At 41.7% G+C, this 14747-nt stretch overlaps 1 protein-coding gene across 1 annotated transcript; it reads left to right on the plus strand.

Annotated features, from left to right (window-relative positions):
* Positions 1-578: 578 nt before the first annotated feature.
* On the plus strand, positions 579-14733 carry LOC104164036 (probable G-protein coupled receptor 116; the record flags this gene model as incomplete). The annotated part of the gene is made up of 12 exons (XM_009703248.1): positions 579-749; positions 2178-2357; positions 4871-4998; positions 5460-5518; positions 6227-6369; positions 7166-7378; positions 8666-8899; positions 10333-10497; positions 10633-10851; positions 11207-11425; positions 12660-12812; positions 14537-14733. Coding segments are annotated over 12 exons (2081 nt in total), but the record flags the coding sequence as incomplete, so codon positions are not given.
* Between the last annotated feature and the right edge of the window lie 14 nt (positions 14734-14747).

The raw sequence follows: 14747 nt of genomic DNA on the forward strand, positions 1-14747 counted from the left end.
GGGCTGCTCTCAATCCCTTCGTCCCCCAGTCTGTACTGATACTGGGAGTTGCCTCAACTCATGTGCAGGACCTTGTACTTGGCCTTGTTGAACCTCATGAGGTTCATATGGGCCCACTTCTTGAGTTTGTCCAGGTCTTTCTGGATGGCAACCATATGATGACATACATAAGCAGAGCTTCTATGCAAGTTGAAATACATGGTGTAGAAAAAAACCCGAGCCTCTTAGCAGGACAAGGGTCACAAGATAATCCTCTATGGCTTCAGTCTATGGTTGACAACCCATCCACTTGCTGAGTCAAAGGAGGGAAGGGATAAGACAGCTTTTCTGTGTATATATTATGCCATTTATATCAACTTCCCATTGCTCTGAGACCAAAGAAATACGTTTTTTGTCAGACAAACACCAGATAAAACACATGCAGAATATCTGCTGAGTAGGAAGCAAGAAGATTTCCTAAGTAGAATGCCGCACTAGGCTACCATTAAAAAACAGAGCCCAAATGCCAAACTAGAAGCCATCAGTTTGTGATTTCCCCTCACATACAGCTTTGCAGTCTTACGCTATTTCTCTTTCAGTGCTTATTTTTGACCTTCCCCCTCTGGAGTACACCGTTGACATTGGAGTAAGCCTTATGGATTCATCTTTTTTGGAGCCAATTAAAGAGTATTTAAAAAACCTTACTCTTCTAGTTTCAACAAATATTTCAAATGTAGAAATGACAGTTTCGAATATCAACATTACAACAGGTGGGTTGGTTATTTACTTTTATACTCTAGGTGACGTGCTTTTTTTGCCAGTATTTGATCTCTCCTAGTTTTATCATACATCACACTTAGAAATCAGCAACACTGAACTGTCTGTGCTGCCTACTGAACAACCCAACATGCGGAACAGCATGTTTTGTTATCTGCGTCCCTCCACTCCTCTTTATATAATGTTGGCATTAGGAACGGCCCTGAATGCTTTGCTTTTCCTAAGGAAGGGACAAAGCCAGAGGAAGCCTGAGCCAAGGGATTTTGCTCCAGTTTGACCAACAAGCAGTCTGAGTTACTTTCAAGTTTCAGGAAGCTGTGACAGTGGTTACCAGACTGTTTACTTCCCTCCACTTGCATTTGGAACGTAAATTGCTGTAAGAGGCTGTACTGTGACCCTGACAGAGACAAGCTGCATGAGATGCAGTCTTCCTGATATAACTCATTAAATGTATTCTTACAGGCGAGGTATCAGACAGGTTTTATTACATGAGTTGTGCAACATCACATCCAAGTACCTAATACAATGGAGGAAATACAAATGCAGTAAGCATTTACAATGGTACAGGAGGAGATTTGGTACCTTCTTATCACTGGCCCATAAAGCAGTGAAAGGAGTGTTCACCAGTTCTCAAAACAACATGCGACCAAATGAATCTTTTAAAGGCCTTCAGGGTCACATACAATGTGTGAAAAATCACTTTGTTAATATCTTATTTTGCCAATGGCACATTAAGAGGAGAAAAGTGAAGAAAACAACACGCAAATGGATCTTTTAAAGGCCTTCAGGGTCACATATAATGTGTGAAAAATCACTTTGTTAATATCTTATTTTGCCAATGGCACATTAAGAGGAGAAAAGTGAAGTGTGGTTTTTTGTTTTGTTTTTTTTTTTTTTTAAATTAGAGAGACTGTATGTCTTTAAAGCACTTTGTGATAATGTTACCTTCTCTCATGCAGCATCTGTCAGGATACAGTCAGAATGACACAGCACCTCACTAGCCACTGGGACTTTGACTGACCATTACATGCTCTTACAATATTTAAAAGCCTATACATTTGCTTTCAGCCCAGGCGATATAGAAATATCCAATCTGAAAACTATCACAGGTCCCTGGCCAATACGCCAGGCACCTTTTTAGGATCAAATTTCATTTGCCTATTCCATTACTTAAAAGCAATTGATCAGACTCATCCCTGTACCAGTCTGGTTCTCATTTCTGGTTAGTCATTTGTAATCAGTATAGTAAGACTTGCAAGGCATCAGATCATCATGTTTGCATTGTTCACATGAACTCACAAGAAGCGCAACATTCAGTTGAGATCACTGGCATAGAGATACAGCAGGGTAAATATACATCACGCAATACGTTAAGCCCCATTTACCATTCTCATAGTATTTCTCTGTCTGTCTGACACTAGTCTGTCTGCCCAGTGGTGAGAACAATAGCTGCTGTTCTTGTGAAAATGGATATGCCTGGCCAAGCGCGGTGTGCAGTGACTTGATAACCTGCCCTTCCATCAGCTTAGCACCTGACCTGCCCTGTGGCTACATGAAGGAAATGCCTTTCTACGGGCCTTACTGCGAGCCTCAGACCGAAGGTAAGGAGAAACAATGGTGAACTTCATCACTGTACAACTCGTATACTGGTTAGAAGATGGAACAGTGTTAAAGGTGTGATAAAGCAGCACATCAGGACTGAGCTGGCTACCACATTGCCTATGAATGAGGAAAGTCTGTAGAGATGGTCTAGAGCTCTTCTCTTTGTGATGTGGGTCCACCTTGACCCAAGTACTTGCAGATATTTAGTGCCATACTGGAGCCCCAGCACCTGGAATCACATGCCTTTTGGGGACTCTCAGCTTCCACTAAGCAAAGGAAGTTTCATCTCATCAGACTTTCAACATAAGAACTTACAAATGTGACCAAAGTGTACCATAGCACTCAAGAGAAGAGAAGGAACAAAAAACCCCAGCATGTATCTTTTTCATTACTCTCGTGACAGGGTGCCCATGAGTTTTTAGGAACCTGACTGATCACCAGAAACTTAGGCTTGGCAGCACTGTGGTGGATCGCTACCTGTTGTCTCTGCAATCCACGACAAACCCCCACGAGGCTCTGCCTCTGATTTGTGATGGAGCAGCATACAGAGATACCCAGAGGCAGCCCTAGAGCTAGCAGCAGTCCAGTGCTGTCAGCATGCCCGTTCTAATCAACTCTGCTTAGAGGCAATGCTTTTATCACAGGGCAGCCCCATATCAATACTGCTATACTATTTCCAGGACTAAAGCTAGTATCTCTTCCATGTGGAAGTCACACAACCCTTAGAAGTCCAGGGCCGTGGGTACAATGCTGCTCCGCTGCATGTTATGGACATGTCCTTAAATGGACCCAGCTTAGAAAATTCCAGTATCTCGCTAAGCATTTTATATTCTTGGTGCTCACTGATGGGTCTTCACGCAGAATATTACCCTCCCAAAGTCATTGAGGAATTTTTCCATTCATTTCAGTGAAACATAGGTGAAGATTCATCCTGTGTAACTTTCACTATGTAAAAGTTAAGTGTCCGATCAAAGTTATTCATTCAAACTCTCTATAATGCGAGCAATGTAGCAATTCAACCATTGTAGGAAAGCTATCTATGACCTTCTGAATGTATCACCTTTTGAAGGTGTCTACAGCTTTGCATCAGCTGAAGAGGGAGTCCAGATATCTAGCAGATGCCAGGCATCTGAATTAGACATAGAAAACTAAGAGAATCCCAACTTTCCCATAATACAGATGAATCTTGGCAAGTTGTGAGATTTTGAGTTAGGATTAGGATGGCGCCACCAAGGGTAAATTGTGCCTGACTAATCTGGTGGTCTTGTAGGATGGAGTGACTGCATCAGTGAACAAGGGAAGAGCTACAGATGTCATCTACCTAGACTTCTGTAACACCTTTGATACAATCCCCCCCAACATTCTTGTGGCTAAATTGGAGAGACATGGGTTTGACAGATGGAATGTTAGTTGGATAAAGAACTGGTTGGATGGCCACGACCAAAGAGTTATAGTCAATGGCTCAACATCCAAGTGGAAGTCAGCAACAAGTGAAGTTCTCAGAGATCTGTACTATTCAGTATCTTCAACAATGACACAGACAGTGGGATTGAGTGCACCCTCAGCAAGTTTTCAGATGACACCAAGCTGAATGGTGCACTTGATTCGCTAGAGGGAAGGGATGTCATCCAGAGGGACCTTGCCTACTGGAGACATGGACCCATGTGGCCCTCATGAGGTTCAACAAGGCCAAGTACAAGGACCTGCACATGAGTCAGGGCAGCCCCCAGTATCAATACAGACTGAGGGACGAAGGGATTGAGAGCAGCCCTGTGGAGAAGGACTTGGGGATACTGGTGGATGAAAAGCTGGACATGACCCAGCAATGTGTGCTTGCAGCCCAGAAAGCCAATCATACCCTGGGCTGCATAACAAGAAGCGTGGCCAGAAGGTCGAGGGAGGGGATTCTTCCCCTCTGCTCCGCTCTGATGAGACTCCCCTGCAGTACTGCCTTGAGCTCTGGGGTCCTCAGCACAAGAAGGATGTGGACCTGTTGGCGCGAGTTCAGAGGAGGCCACGGAGAAGATCCGAGTGCTGGAGCTCCTCTGCTGTGAGGACAGGCTGAGAGAGTTGGAGTTGCTCATCCTGGAGAAGAGAAGGCTCCAGGGAGAACTTATCATGGCCTTTCAATACTTATAGTGACCTTGTAGGAAAGACAGAGAAAAACTTTTTACCAGGACCTGTAGTGGCAGGACAAGGGGCAATGGTTTTAAACTGAAAGAGGGTTGGTTTAGGTTGGACATAAGGAAGAAATTTTTTACGATGAAGGTGGTGAAACACTGGAACAGGTTGCCCAGATAAATTGTGGATGCTCCATCATTGGAAGTGTTCAAGATCAGGTTGGAAGTCCCTGCCCATGGCAGTGGGATTGGACTTGATGATCTTTAAAGGTCCCTTCCAACACAAACCATTATATGATTCTAAGATTCTATGATTAAGAAAAAGCTAAGAATCACTTTGTAAGCACTGTTTTTGATGATTATTACATTTATTTTTATGTTTTCCCTTACAGACTCATGTGGTATGGGAGACCCCATTGTAATGAATATGTCAGTCAAACTTGACACAGACTTTTGGGATGATCTCAGGGATCCTTCTTCTGAACTATACAAAAAATACAAAGCTGACCTTGAAAAAGCGGTAAGGACTTTAGTTTTCCATCTCTGAAGGTAGAAAGCCCTCTAAGAAATATGGTATTTACCCTAGCATCTAGGTGCACTGTAACTGACTCTGTGGGGAGCTGTGAACTATGCAGCAGTGGTAGCTACAAAGTGGGCCAAAGCTTCAAAGGCATTGAAAGGCAATGACAATATTCCCATTCATTTTAATATGCTGGCCGACAGGGAACTATTTAGGAAACTTTTGCATCAAAAGTATATAAAAAAAAATTGCATTAGTGGTCCCATCTTAAATGCACATGAGGACACATAGAATAAAACCATCAACACAAATTTATCTCATGACAGCGGGGAGAGCACCAGGCCCATTCTATCAGATAGGCTACATGCCCTTACTCGTATCAACGTTGAATGGAGAGTTTCCTATTTTAAGCATGCTAGAATAATATATAGAGGACTGATGTAATATGTCTTTGTTTACAGTTTAATGCTAGCTACAGATGTTTACCAGGCTTTGTATCGGCAACAGTAACTGGTTTCAGGTAGGTAAACAATTTTATTTTTTCCTGGAAGATACAAATCTTTCTGTCCTGTCTCAAGGAGATGCTGGTCAGCAAAGACTACCTTGACTCTGGCTAGAACTCAAGCCCAGTATATACATACTGAATAACAGTATAATAGCTGCAAAGGAAAGCCCAACTATTAACATACAAATGTTAATATCATAGAAATATAATATGTTAACATCACAGAAATGTGATTGCGGGTAAAATTCATTATTGTGCAAAAGTCCAAGAACCATAATCATTCTCCATCTGGATCAAAGCCGTTTGTCAGCAAGACTGAATTCCACCCAAAAGGGGAAAAGGATGTGAGCAAACCTAACATCATTTGCTAGGTCATCAGAAAGATGAATTAGTACATTGACTCTAGATATAACACTGGATCTGGAAAAGAGAGATATTACTTAGGTCCACACATATTTAAATGCAGCTGTATTTTAGGTTTTCTAAGGGAGGTTTACTAGAAATAGACAGCAGACGAAGGAGATGCCACATAAAAGTGTTCTTACTTTGGGAAGAGCTGTAGCACAACCTTCTTGTATACCAGAGCAAGTCTTGAGTCACAACAGGAGCCTTCACAGGTGACCCCTGTAAAGCTCTCCTAGCCATGCAAGATGGGTCACCACAACATATAAAACCACTAACACGCAAGGATATTTAATTCTGGTACCTCTTGTATCTGTTTAGGCCTGGAAGTGTTTTTGTCAACTACGAAGTAAAAGCAGGAGCAGCAAGCTTCGATCAGATAGCAAATGCCAACAAAATTGTACCACAATATCTAGATGCATGGTACCAGCTAAACCAAGCTACCTTCATAACAGAGATGACTAGTAAGTTTAAAGCTCTCTCACTATTTTCCTTCAACATTTACTTTAGTATTTCTAGCCTGAACCATGTAGCTGCCTTATACTGTTAATAATTTGCTACTAGACCTTCAAAAACATTTATTTCTCTGGCTGTTTCATTTCATTCTGTGCCACTAAAGATTAGCACTTACATGAGACTACCACGCACACAGTACCTCCCACAGAAAACCAAATCCTTCCAGCTACTCTACTGAACCCTGATGCAGTCTCTCCATGGGAGAAAGATTGAATACCCTTAAGTTCACTTCCAGAACTGAGACAGCTCTTAGCATATCAGGCTGCCAGCATTTCCCACGTCTTCAAACAAAACAAAAAGCTCTTGCAGTTTACACAAGAACAGTTTCCCCCTGGCTTCCTTGGCACATATTCCATGCTGCTGCTGGACAGTGAGTTACAATTCAGTTGCCTGATAAGTGCCCCAGAGGTGCTGTACTCTCAGTGTGCTGAGCACTGGACTGTCTATCTCAGAGGATTACTTTAACCTGACTGCTTCTCCTCCCAGTTTATCTACTTAAAGAGTAGTGGTGGTGATAATATTTCTGGTTCTATGCATACAACCTTCTGGGATCTTTGGCTGACAAAGATAGTGGTAGAATATGTCGTGGAAAAATTGCACAGCTTGTATCAGAGGTAGTGCCCTGCAAATCATGCTGAGTGTGTGTTAGTTGTGAAGCACCTAGGATTCCCATGAGATGAAAGACACCATATAGATGTGAGCTGAAATGACAATAATGCAGAATGTTGCTCTTTGTCTTCCCAGATCAGACAAGCTTCACTGTGAATCCTGTAGACATTTTTGAAGGGGATACAGTAAAACTGATTTGTGAGATAAATTCAACATCTGAGAATGTGACCTGGTATCACTTCGATCAGATCATCTCAACCAGCTTCCGGTATTCGATGAAGAAATATGTTTCAAGGAGAACCTCAAGGTCAATTCTTAAAATTGTCAACATTACAATGAAGGATTCTGGTAAGATTCTCTATTGTTATAACAGCAGATGTAAATCTCCAGTGTGGCTAGTTCTATAAAAAGCAAAGAGGAATGCAGTGACTGCTTTTTCCTACAGTAAATGTGAAGAATACACTGTCCCTCATAATTTTCCAGTTTTTGTTTTGTTTTTTTTTTTTCTTTAATGAACTACGTACTGGCTGGCATTGCCAGTAAGATGTGAACTAACTGAAGTGACTATACAGGTCTGGGTATTCTTGGTGTCAGGCTTCACTGCCATTTCACAGGAGACAGTGGTGACCGCATGGCTGTGAGGCATTCCCACCCTTTTGGTGTAGTCACTTGAGGCTGTGGTTAAAGTTATCCTTGATGGCCCTTGCCACCTCTGCAAACATAACCTAACTAGTCAGAGCTCAGAATTACAGTTTTTCATGTGTTCACGTTTTTGAAAATGAGGGTGCCATTTTGCTGGGAGAAGTTATCAGGGGAATTATCATGTATTATCAGAGCTTTGACTCAAGCTCCCACTCAGTTCTTCTCTTTGGAGAGTGAATTTTACATTCAACTTCAAAAAGAGTAGTCTGTGACCAGGTATTTGGGCACACATATGCGAGGTAGGAGTCATGGGTCCAAACTTCTTTGGGCTAAGAATGCGATGACTGTTGGTGTCTCCTCTCCTACGTAAGTGGCCTACTCACTTATGTATCCCAATGGGGATGGGAATCCCACATACCTAAAGTATGAAGGAAGTTTGGAGCCCTGATTGCTAATTTCAAACGGAAGCCTGGCTGCATCCAGGGGGACAAGTGCCTGAGAAAGTGGCTGATAAATACTCTGTACTCTTTGGCAATACCTTCTGAGCAGTGTATGTGCCTACACTCAGAGTGCCAGCTCTTGTGGAGTCCACCCTGGGCACCTCCCTCTCACCCATTCTGTGTAGGAACCTTTTGCACTGCCAGTCTACGTTCTTGCCATGACATATTGCTGCCACATGGGCAATATACAGATCCCCAAAACCCCAACTCAGCCAGATTTCAAGAATATCAGTCTCAGAGTGCTTGTCTCTTCTGAAGTACCCATCAACAATGAAGCTGCCTAATCTGGTTACATTTAGCACCAAGAGCCTGCAGAAAGCATAGTGCAGATGACCTGAGGGTACATTTTGATTAGCAAAGTAGCAGAGCCACTGCAGAGCAGGGAGACATGAAGACTAGGTGTGGAAGTAACTCCCAGCTCCTAATTCCAAATGTAGAGGAAAAAAACAGCAAAATGTGTTCTCAATGCTAAGATATTGCCTATGCTTTACAGGTTCCTATAGGTGCACTTTCACAAACAGCAATCGGTTTTACACACTGATATACAAGGCCACAAAAATAATAGCAGTCTCTCTGCTAAACATCACTGCAAACTTAAACGACATCAGTGTTACATGCAACAGTCCTGAAATGCAGACAAACAGTCCTCTGCTGTCCTGTTGTATTGATGGACACTTACCATCACTTATTCCAGACTGGAAAGTAAATGGAGCAATCAATATTACAGGTAAGATTAACAAAAGATTGTCTTTCATCTGCTAGGTTTGTTCATTCTTCAAAGATTTCCTCCAAATTGTCTACTCCAAAGGCCAAGTCCTAGGATGAATATAGGGCATGCTCCAAAGATGTGTGTGTGTGGGTAAGAATGATGGATGGACAGCATGGTACAGACTCCATATGTGCTGTGCAGGTGCCAGTGGGATTCTGTGCATCTCTGTGCACTGTGCAGACATTGATACTTAAAACTGTTCCATCCTGAATGGAAACAGTGGCCTGGACCATCATCATACCAACTTTGTCCAGAAAGCTTATTTTTGCGTTGTCTAGTTTTGAGAGCAAGGATGAGTGCATCAGTCTCTACTACCATCTTCAGAATCACCCTTAGGGCATGAAAAGCTTCTGTGTACCACACACCCAGATTTGGCAACCAAGAGAGACAGGTGCTACAATTTGAAACAGCCACCACATCACTAAATACTGAGTGCACAGTCTCCCTCTCCACCTGTAGCTATGATACATCACCTGCTAGTTGAGTTAGTGGCATCTCACAAGGTTTTACTTATTATATGAATATAAAGAGTTAATACAGCATCGAATAAAAGTGTTTACAAAGAGTTACAAAATAACATCAATAGAAAGGCTCATAAATATCTATGAACAGTGTCTATTGCCCTCAATATTTTATGGTTATGGATTAACTCTTTATCGTTAACCATTTGTTATAAATGAAGTTTAGCAGAAAGCAGGACAGTAAAATGAGAGAAAACCTTCAAAGGTCATGTGCACAGTCATTTTCACAGAGGAGAAGTACTGGTGTGCAGTAGTGCTTGCAGAGAGAGGGGTGATCTTGGACTACATTAATGATCTGTTTTGCCCTCAATTCCCTGTGGCCGGATTTTCCCCCGGGCACTCTGCTCTCGTGCCAGATGCACTTTCAGCTGCAGCATGGGACAGCTTTAGTGGGGTTTCCCCCTGATAGCTAAACCAGCACTCTTCAGATTTAACGTTGAATGACTGTCAAGTACCTCCAGACGTTTATTTCAAAATAAGATATTAAAATCTGCAGTATTTGCTCCTGTTTTACTTATCTTAGTCATCCTAAATATTGCATATAATGAGGTTAGGCTGAACCAGAATACTCCTAATTTTGGCTTATTTTGAGGTATCCAAGCAACGCTGTTGCTCTCAGACTGGTTTTGGCAGTAGGTGCCCAGCACTGTGCTGAGAGATGACTTCAGGCCTTTGGAAAACCATTGTGAGTATTGTCAGAGTAAAAGATGTTAATGAACTTCAGCAATGACGAGTTAAAAGTGCCATGCTGTCAAAGGTTGCATACAAACCCACAAGGTTTTCCTTACCTAGAGTGATCGCTTGTGATTTCCAGAGCCCAGGTATTTTGGGACATCCATAGCCCTTCAAGGAATGTTCATTTCTCTCTAGGAGTCTCTAGTTTCAGTGAAAACTGCACTGAATACAGGCTCAACGTTGATGAATCACTATGCCCACCGGAGAAGTCAGGTACAGTGACAATATATACATGTGAGCTGCAGACTGGACACGGTGCCAAGTATAGTCGGAACATCACAGTGACGTACCTCCGGATAGGTAAGAGTTGCGTAGCGTGTAACAGACCATCAGCTCTTTAACGTTTAGATGGCCTCTGTGGCACATGTCATTTGCAAGCAAATTATTATAACAAGTGACTCTGAATAATATGACTCTTATCTTGTGTTGTCTCAGCCCATGTAACAATATCTTCAAGCATAAACTCATCAGTTTCCGAGGGATATGCATTCAATCTAACGTGTGAAAGTGATGTGAGCAATTATGACAGTATCAGTTGGAAAATCCAGTCTGGAAACAACACAAAAACAGTAGACTGTGATACATGCATCAAAAATAGCAAATTTCCAGCCACATCTATGCTCACAGTGCAGACTGCCACACAAGACTGGAACGGTGGGTAAACATGGTTTGTATTGCGTACAAAGGCAATGAAATCTCCGTATCAGATCATTTACAGCATCCCTAGCCCTGCAAATCACTATGAAAACTGGTCACAGTAAATAAATAAAAAAAAAGAGCTAAAATTATAACTGCTTGAAGACAGCAAGACATGCTGGTGCCAACAGGTGAAAACTGGCTACAGTAAATAAATAAAAAAAAAAAGAGCTAAAATTATAACTGCTCGAAGACAGCAAGACATGCTGGTGCCAACAGCACTGTACTTGTTCAGTATTAGGGCTCATGACCATGCAAAAGTTGAGGCGCACTTCTGTTGACTGAGACATGTATTTTGTGACATTTCTTTCAGGCACCTACATCTGCACATTCTCCCAGAAGTACTTGGAGAGTTCTGCCAATGTGACAATCGAGGTTATTTCCTTGCCTCTAAAGCAGAACATCCTGATAGACCCCATTGCAGCTTCTATACAGTGCAAAGTGCAACAAGCCCTCCAGTGCTGCATAAGTGCTAACACCGTGGAAGATTACAGTGTCACATTTATGGTTCAACAAAATGAATTTCAAGTTGGTAAGAAAAAATAAACTTGCAGAATCATTTGTTGCACTATGTGTCAGAATCCTGTCCCTGGTTTTTTTCATTTTCAGTTAGGTCTGTGTAACCAATTCATACTTACTGCTATTACGACAACCCACAAGTACTCCTGAGAGTGTAAAAAAAGGGAAATGGACTTTTTTTAGGATGGTTGCCATGCCTGGGGAGCATGGCCCAGATTAATAGAAGAGCACTTGAAATCACTGCTATAGTGATAAGTATGGAATAGGTAAATTCCATGTCTGGTTTGCCTTGCCATGCAGTGAGAAGTGAGCATCCTCATCGTTGTTCAGATTAGAAATTGCTGAACTCCATTTATTTGCTTTTATCTCCATTGTCCAGATTAGAAGTTGCTGAACTCCATTTATTTGCTTTTATCTTCCACTCTGCCACTTTTTTGAATTGAGTATTGAGGAAATGTTACTTAAGAAGATCTACTAATTCATAAAAAATGTAGAATGACACACTAAGAATGCAATTCAAAGAACCATTCTATTTTCTTCAAGGGTACAGGTAACATATCATTAACAGCACAAAAGCCTAAGCTTCTATGTCTTCAAATTTAGGGCAATTCTCCAACTTCCCTGCCATTTTTTTATATACTAGAAGTCTTCAAGTGGGTTACAGAACAGTTAATTTGATCACAGCAAAGAAGATCCACCTAAAGTAACTTAGAAAACATGCAGGAGTGCAAAACCAACAGACTGAAGTGTAAAGCAGGTGGAGACTGAGGGGTCTTTTGGTTGCTAAGAAAAATGTCAAGATCTTCTTGGAAGAGATTGCAGTCAGGGACCCTCAGGCACAGGCATACTGAAAAGAAATGGGAGTGTGATGCAGATCCTCAGTTTAAAAGAAACATGTAAGAACAGCAAAAAATTATCCTAGCCTAGATGAAACCCCTGTGGTAGAAGCAGAAGCAGGAAGAGTATTCTCCAAAATGGTTTCTAAAGAAAATTTTGGTTCCTGCACAGTAAAAGAGCATTTGTGCAGGATTTCCTCGTACACCAGTAATTGAAAAGGTAGTGATCATGCAGCAGCTGCCAGAAGATTTATGAAGTGGGGAGTAAGAGACAGAGATCAGCACACAGAAAGGAAGTTTTTCCACAAAGGAAGTTTTTTTCTCTAGGACCCACAGAAAAGAAACTTTTGCAGAAGTTTTCTGCTGTCTGATTGAGCCCAGATCTTAACCTATCTTAATCGTTCCATACAGGGAAAAAGAAAAAAGGAAATTTATTTTGCTACATGTACAATTACACAGAAACAGAATGCAGCAAAGAGAAAGAGCTCACAGCATACTGCAAGTTTATTAACCGCATTGGACAGGAAGTCAACAGTGAAAGTATACGACTGCACCTGATACCTGGTAAGAAAAAAGTTACTATTGAAAGCTGTTAAATAGGAAATCCCAGTATCTTTGTTAAATCAGATGCCACAAATTTATCACTGATGACACCTAACAGGAGCAGGTTTTGTTAGTCAAGAATTTCTGTCTCCTTTTACGATGGGAAATTTTGAAATACGGAGGGAAATATCAATTTTGCTGTAATTTTAAAAAATAAATAGACAAGATGTTTTATCTTCACTGTATTTGACAGTGGCTCCAGTATGTTCCCAAGCAGTTATAGTTCAGTCATCTTCTGTCCCTACCTCCTTCTGGTGCAGCCTGCACCACCAGGCTTCGTCTCCTGTGTTGAAATGTGGTCACGCAGCTCCCAGCTTGCACCAACAATTTAGCAAAGACAAAAGATTGCGGTGCCTCAGGAGGAAGTCGCCTAGCTCAGGAGGTCGGCCTGTGGGAGACCATACCCATTAAACACAAGAATGGTAACTTCCATGAGGTGTTGCAGAGACTTGGGCAGACCCAGCTTCCAGTCAGCATTGCAGGAAATGCTGGGTAATTAGAATTCAACATTGCTAAATCCAGTTTTGATGTTTAGTTCTGACCAGAGATTGGATATTTCAGCTTCTTATTCTACATTGAAAAGAAATAAATGTTCAAAATCACCATAATGCAGAATTTTTATTTTTTCCACAGTAGTGGTGCCTACTGTTGAATCAGTGTATCTGGCCAGATTTCACTCACTCAGGCAATATATAAGCAGACATTTCATTTACTTTAATCAGCAGATACTTACTGATATGACTAACTCAATCAAAGCCAATTAGCAAGACTCACTGTTCATCAAAAAGATGTTGAGGCCTCACTATCAAGGTCTTAATGAATTTCCTATTAGTGCTACAGCAGCACTGAGTCCCTTAGAATAAACTTTGTGTGAATTACTACTCACACTGTGGTCAATATAAACCACTCCACCGCTATCTAACCCTGTAGTCTAACAGACAAATCCTACAACTTTGGGTATTGGTTTGTTAACTTGATTCAGTACTCAAAAACAAGGGGTTTTAATAAATTTCCTTTTTAATTTCATGATTTAAAAAAATTGGGAATCATAGAATCATAGAATCACAGAATCATTATGGTTGGAAGAGATCTCAAAGATCATCAAGTCCAACCGTATACCTGATGCCATCATGCCCACTAAACCATGTCTTGAAGTGCCACACCTAAACATTTTTTTGAACCCCTCCAGGGATGGTGAGTCCACCACGTCCCTGGGGAGCCCGTTCCAATGCCTAACGACTCTTACAGTGAAGAAGTTCTTCCTAATATCCAACCTGAACCTCCCCTGGTGCAACTTAAGACCGTTTCCTCTTGTCCTATCGCTAGTTACTGGGGAGAGGAGACCAACCCCCACCTCGCTACAACCTCCTTTCAGGTAGTTGTAGAGAGCAATCAGGTCTCCCCTCAGCCTCCTCTTCTCCAGACTAAACACCCCCAGCTCCCTCAGCTGCTCCTCATAAGACTTGTTCTCCAGGCCCCTCACCACCTTTGTTGCTCTTCTCTGGACACACTATGCAAGACATATACACCCTGAAACATCATTTGATTATTAATGAAGACAGCAAGCTGAAATCCTAACTAATTTAAAAACCTCTGAATTTCAGGACATCACAGGTTTGATGAGGGTAAATTATTCATCTCCCTGCTTCTTTGTTCTCTACTTCTATGTCTTTTTCTCAATACAGATAAGGAAGTTTCCTGCTCAGATAGCTTTGGCATTGGAATTGAAGGGGCCACATTAATAAAGCCATGCTGTGATTTAAATAATCCAGACGGTTTTACCCAAGGCAATCAAATTTACAAGTGCTCCAACAAATCATGGAAGCTTGAAAGGAATGACTGCCTATCTGTACCAATAAACAACCTGCTGACTAGAGCCGAGGTAACATTTCTGAG

Source organism: Cariama cristata, unplaced genomic scaffold (genome assembly GCF_000690535.1).
Source record: "Cariama cristata isolate BGI_N322 unplaced genomic scaffold, ASM69053v1 scaffold7, whole genome shotgun sequence".
In the NCBI taxonomy this organism is placed as follows: domain Eukaryota; kingdom Metazoa; phylum Chordata; class Aves; order Cariamiformes; family Cariamidae; genus Cariama; species Cariama cristata.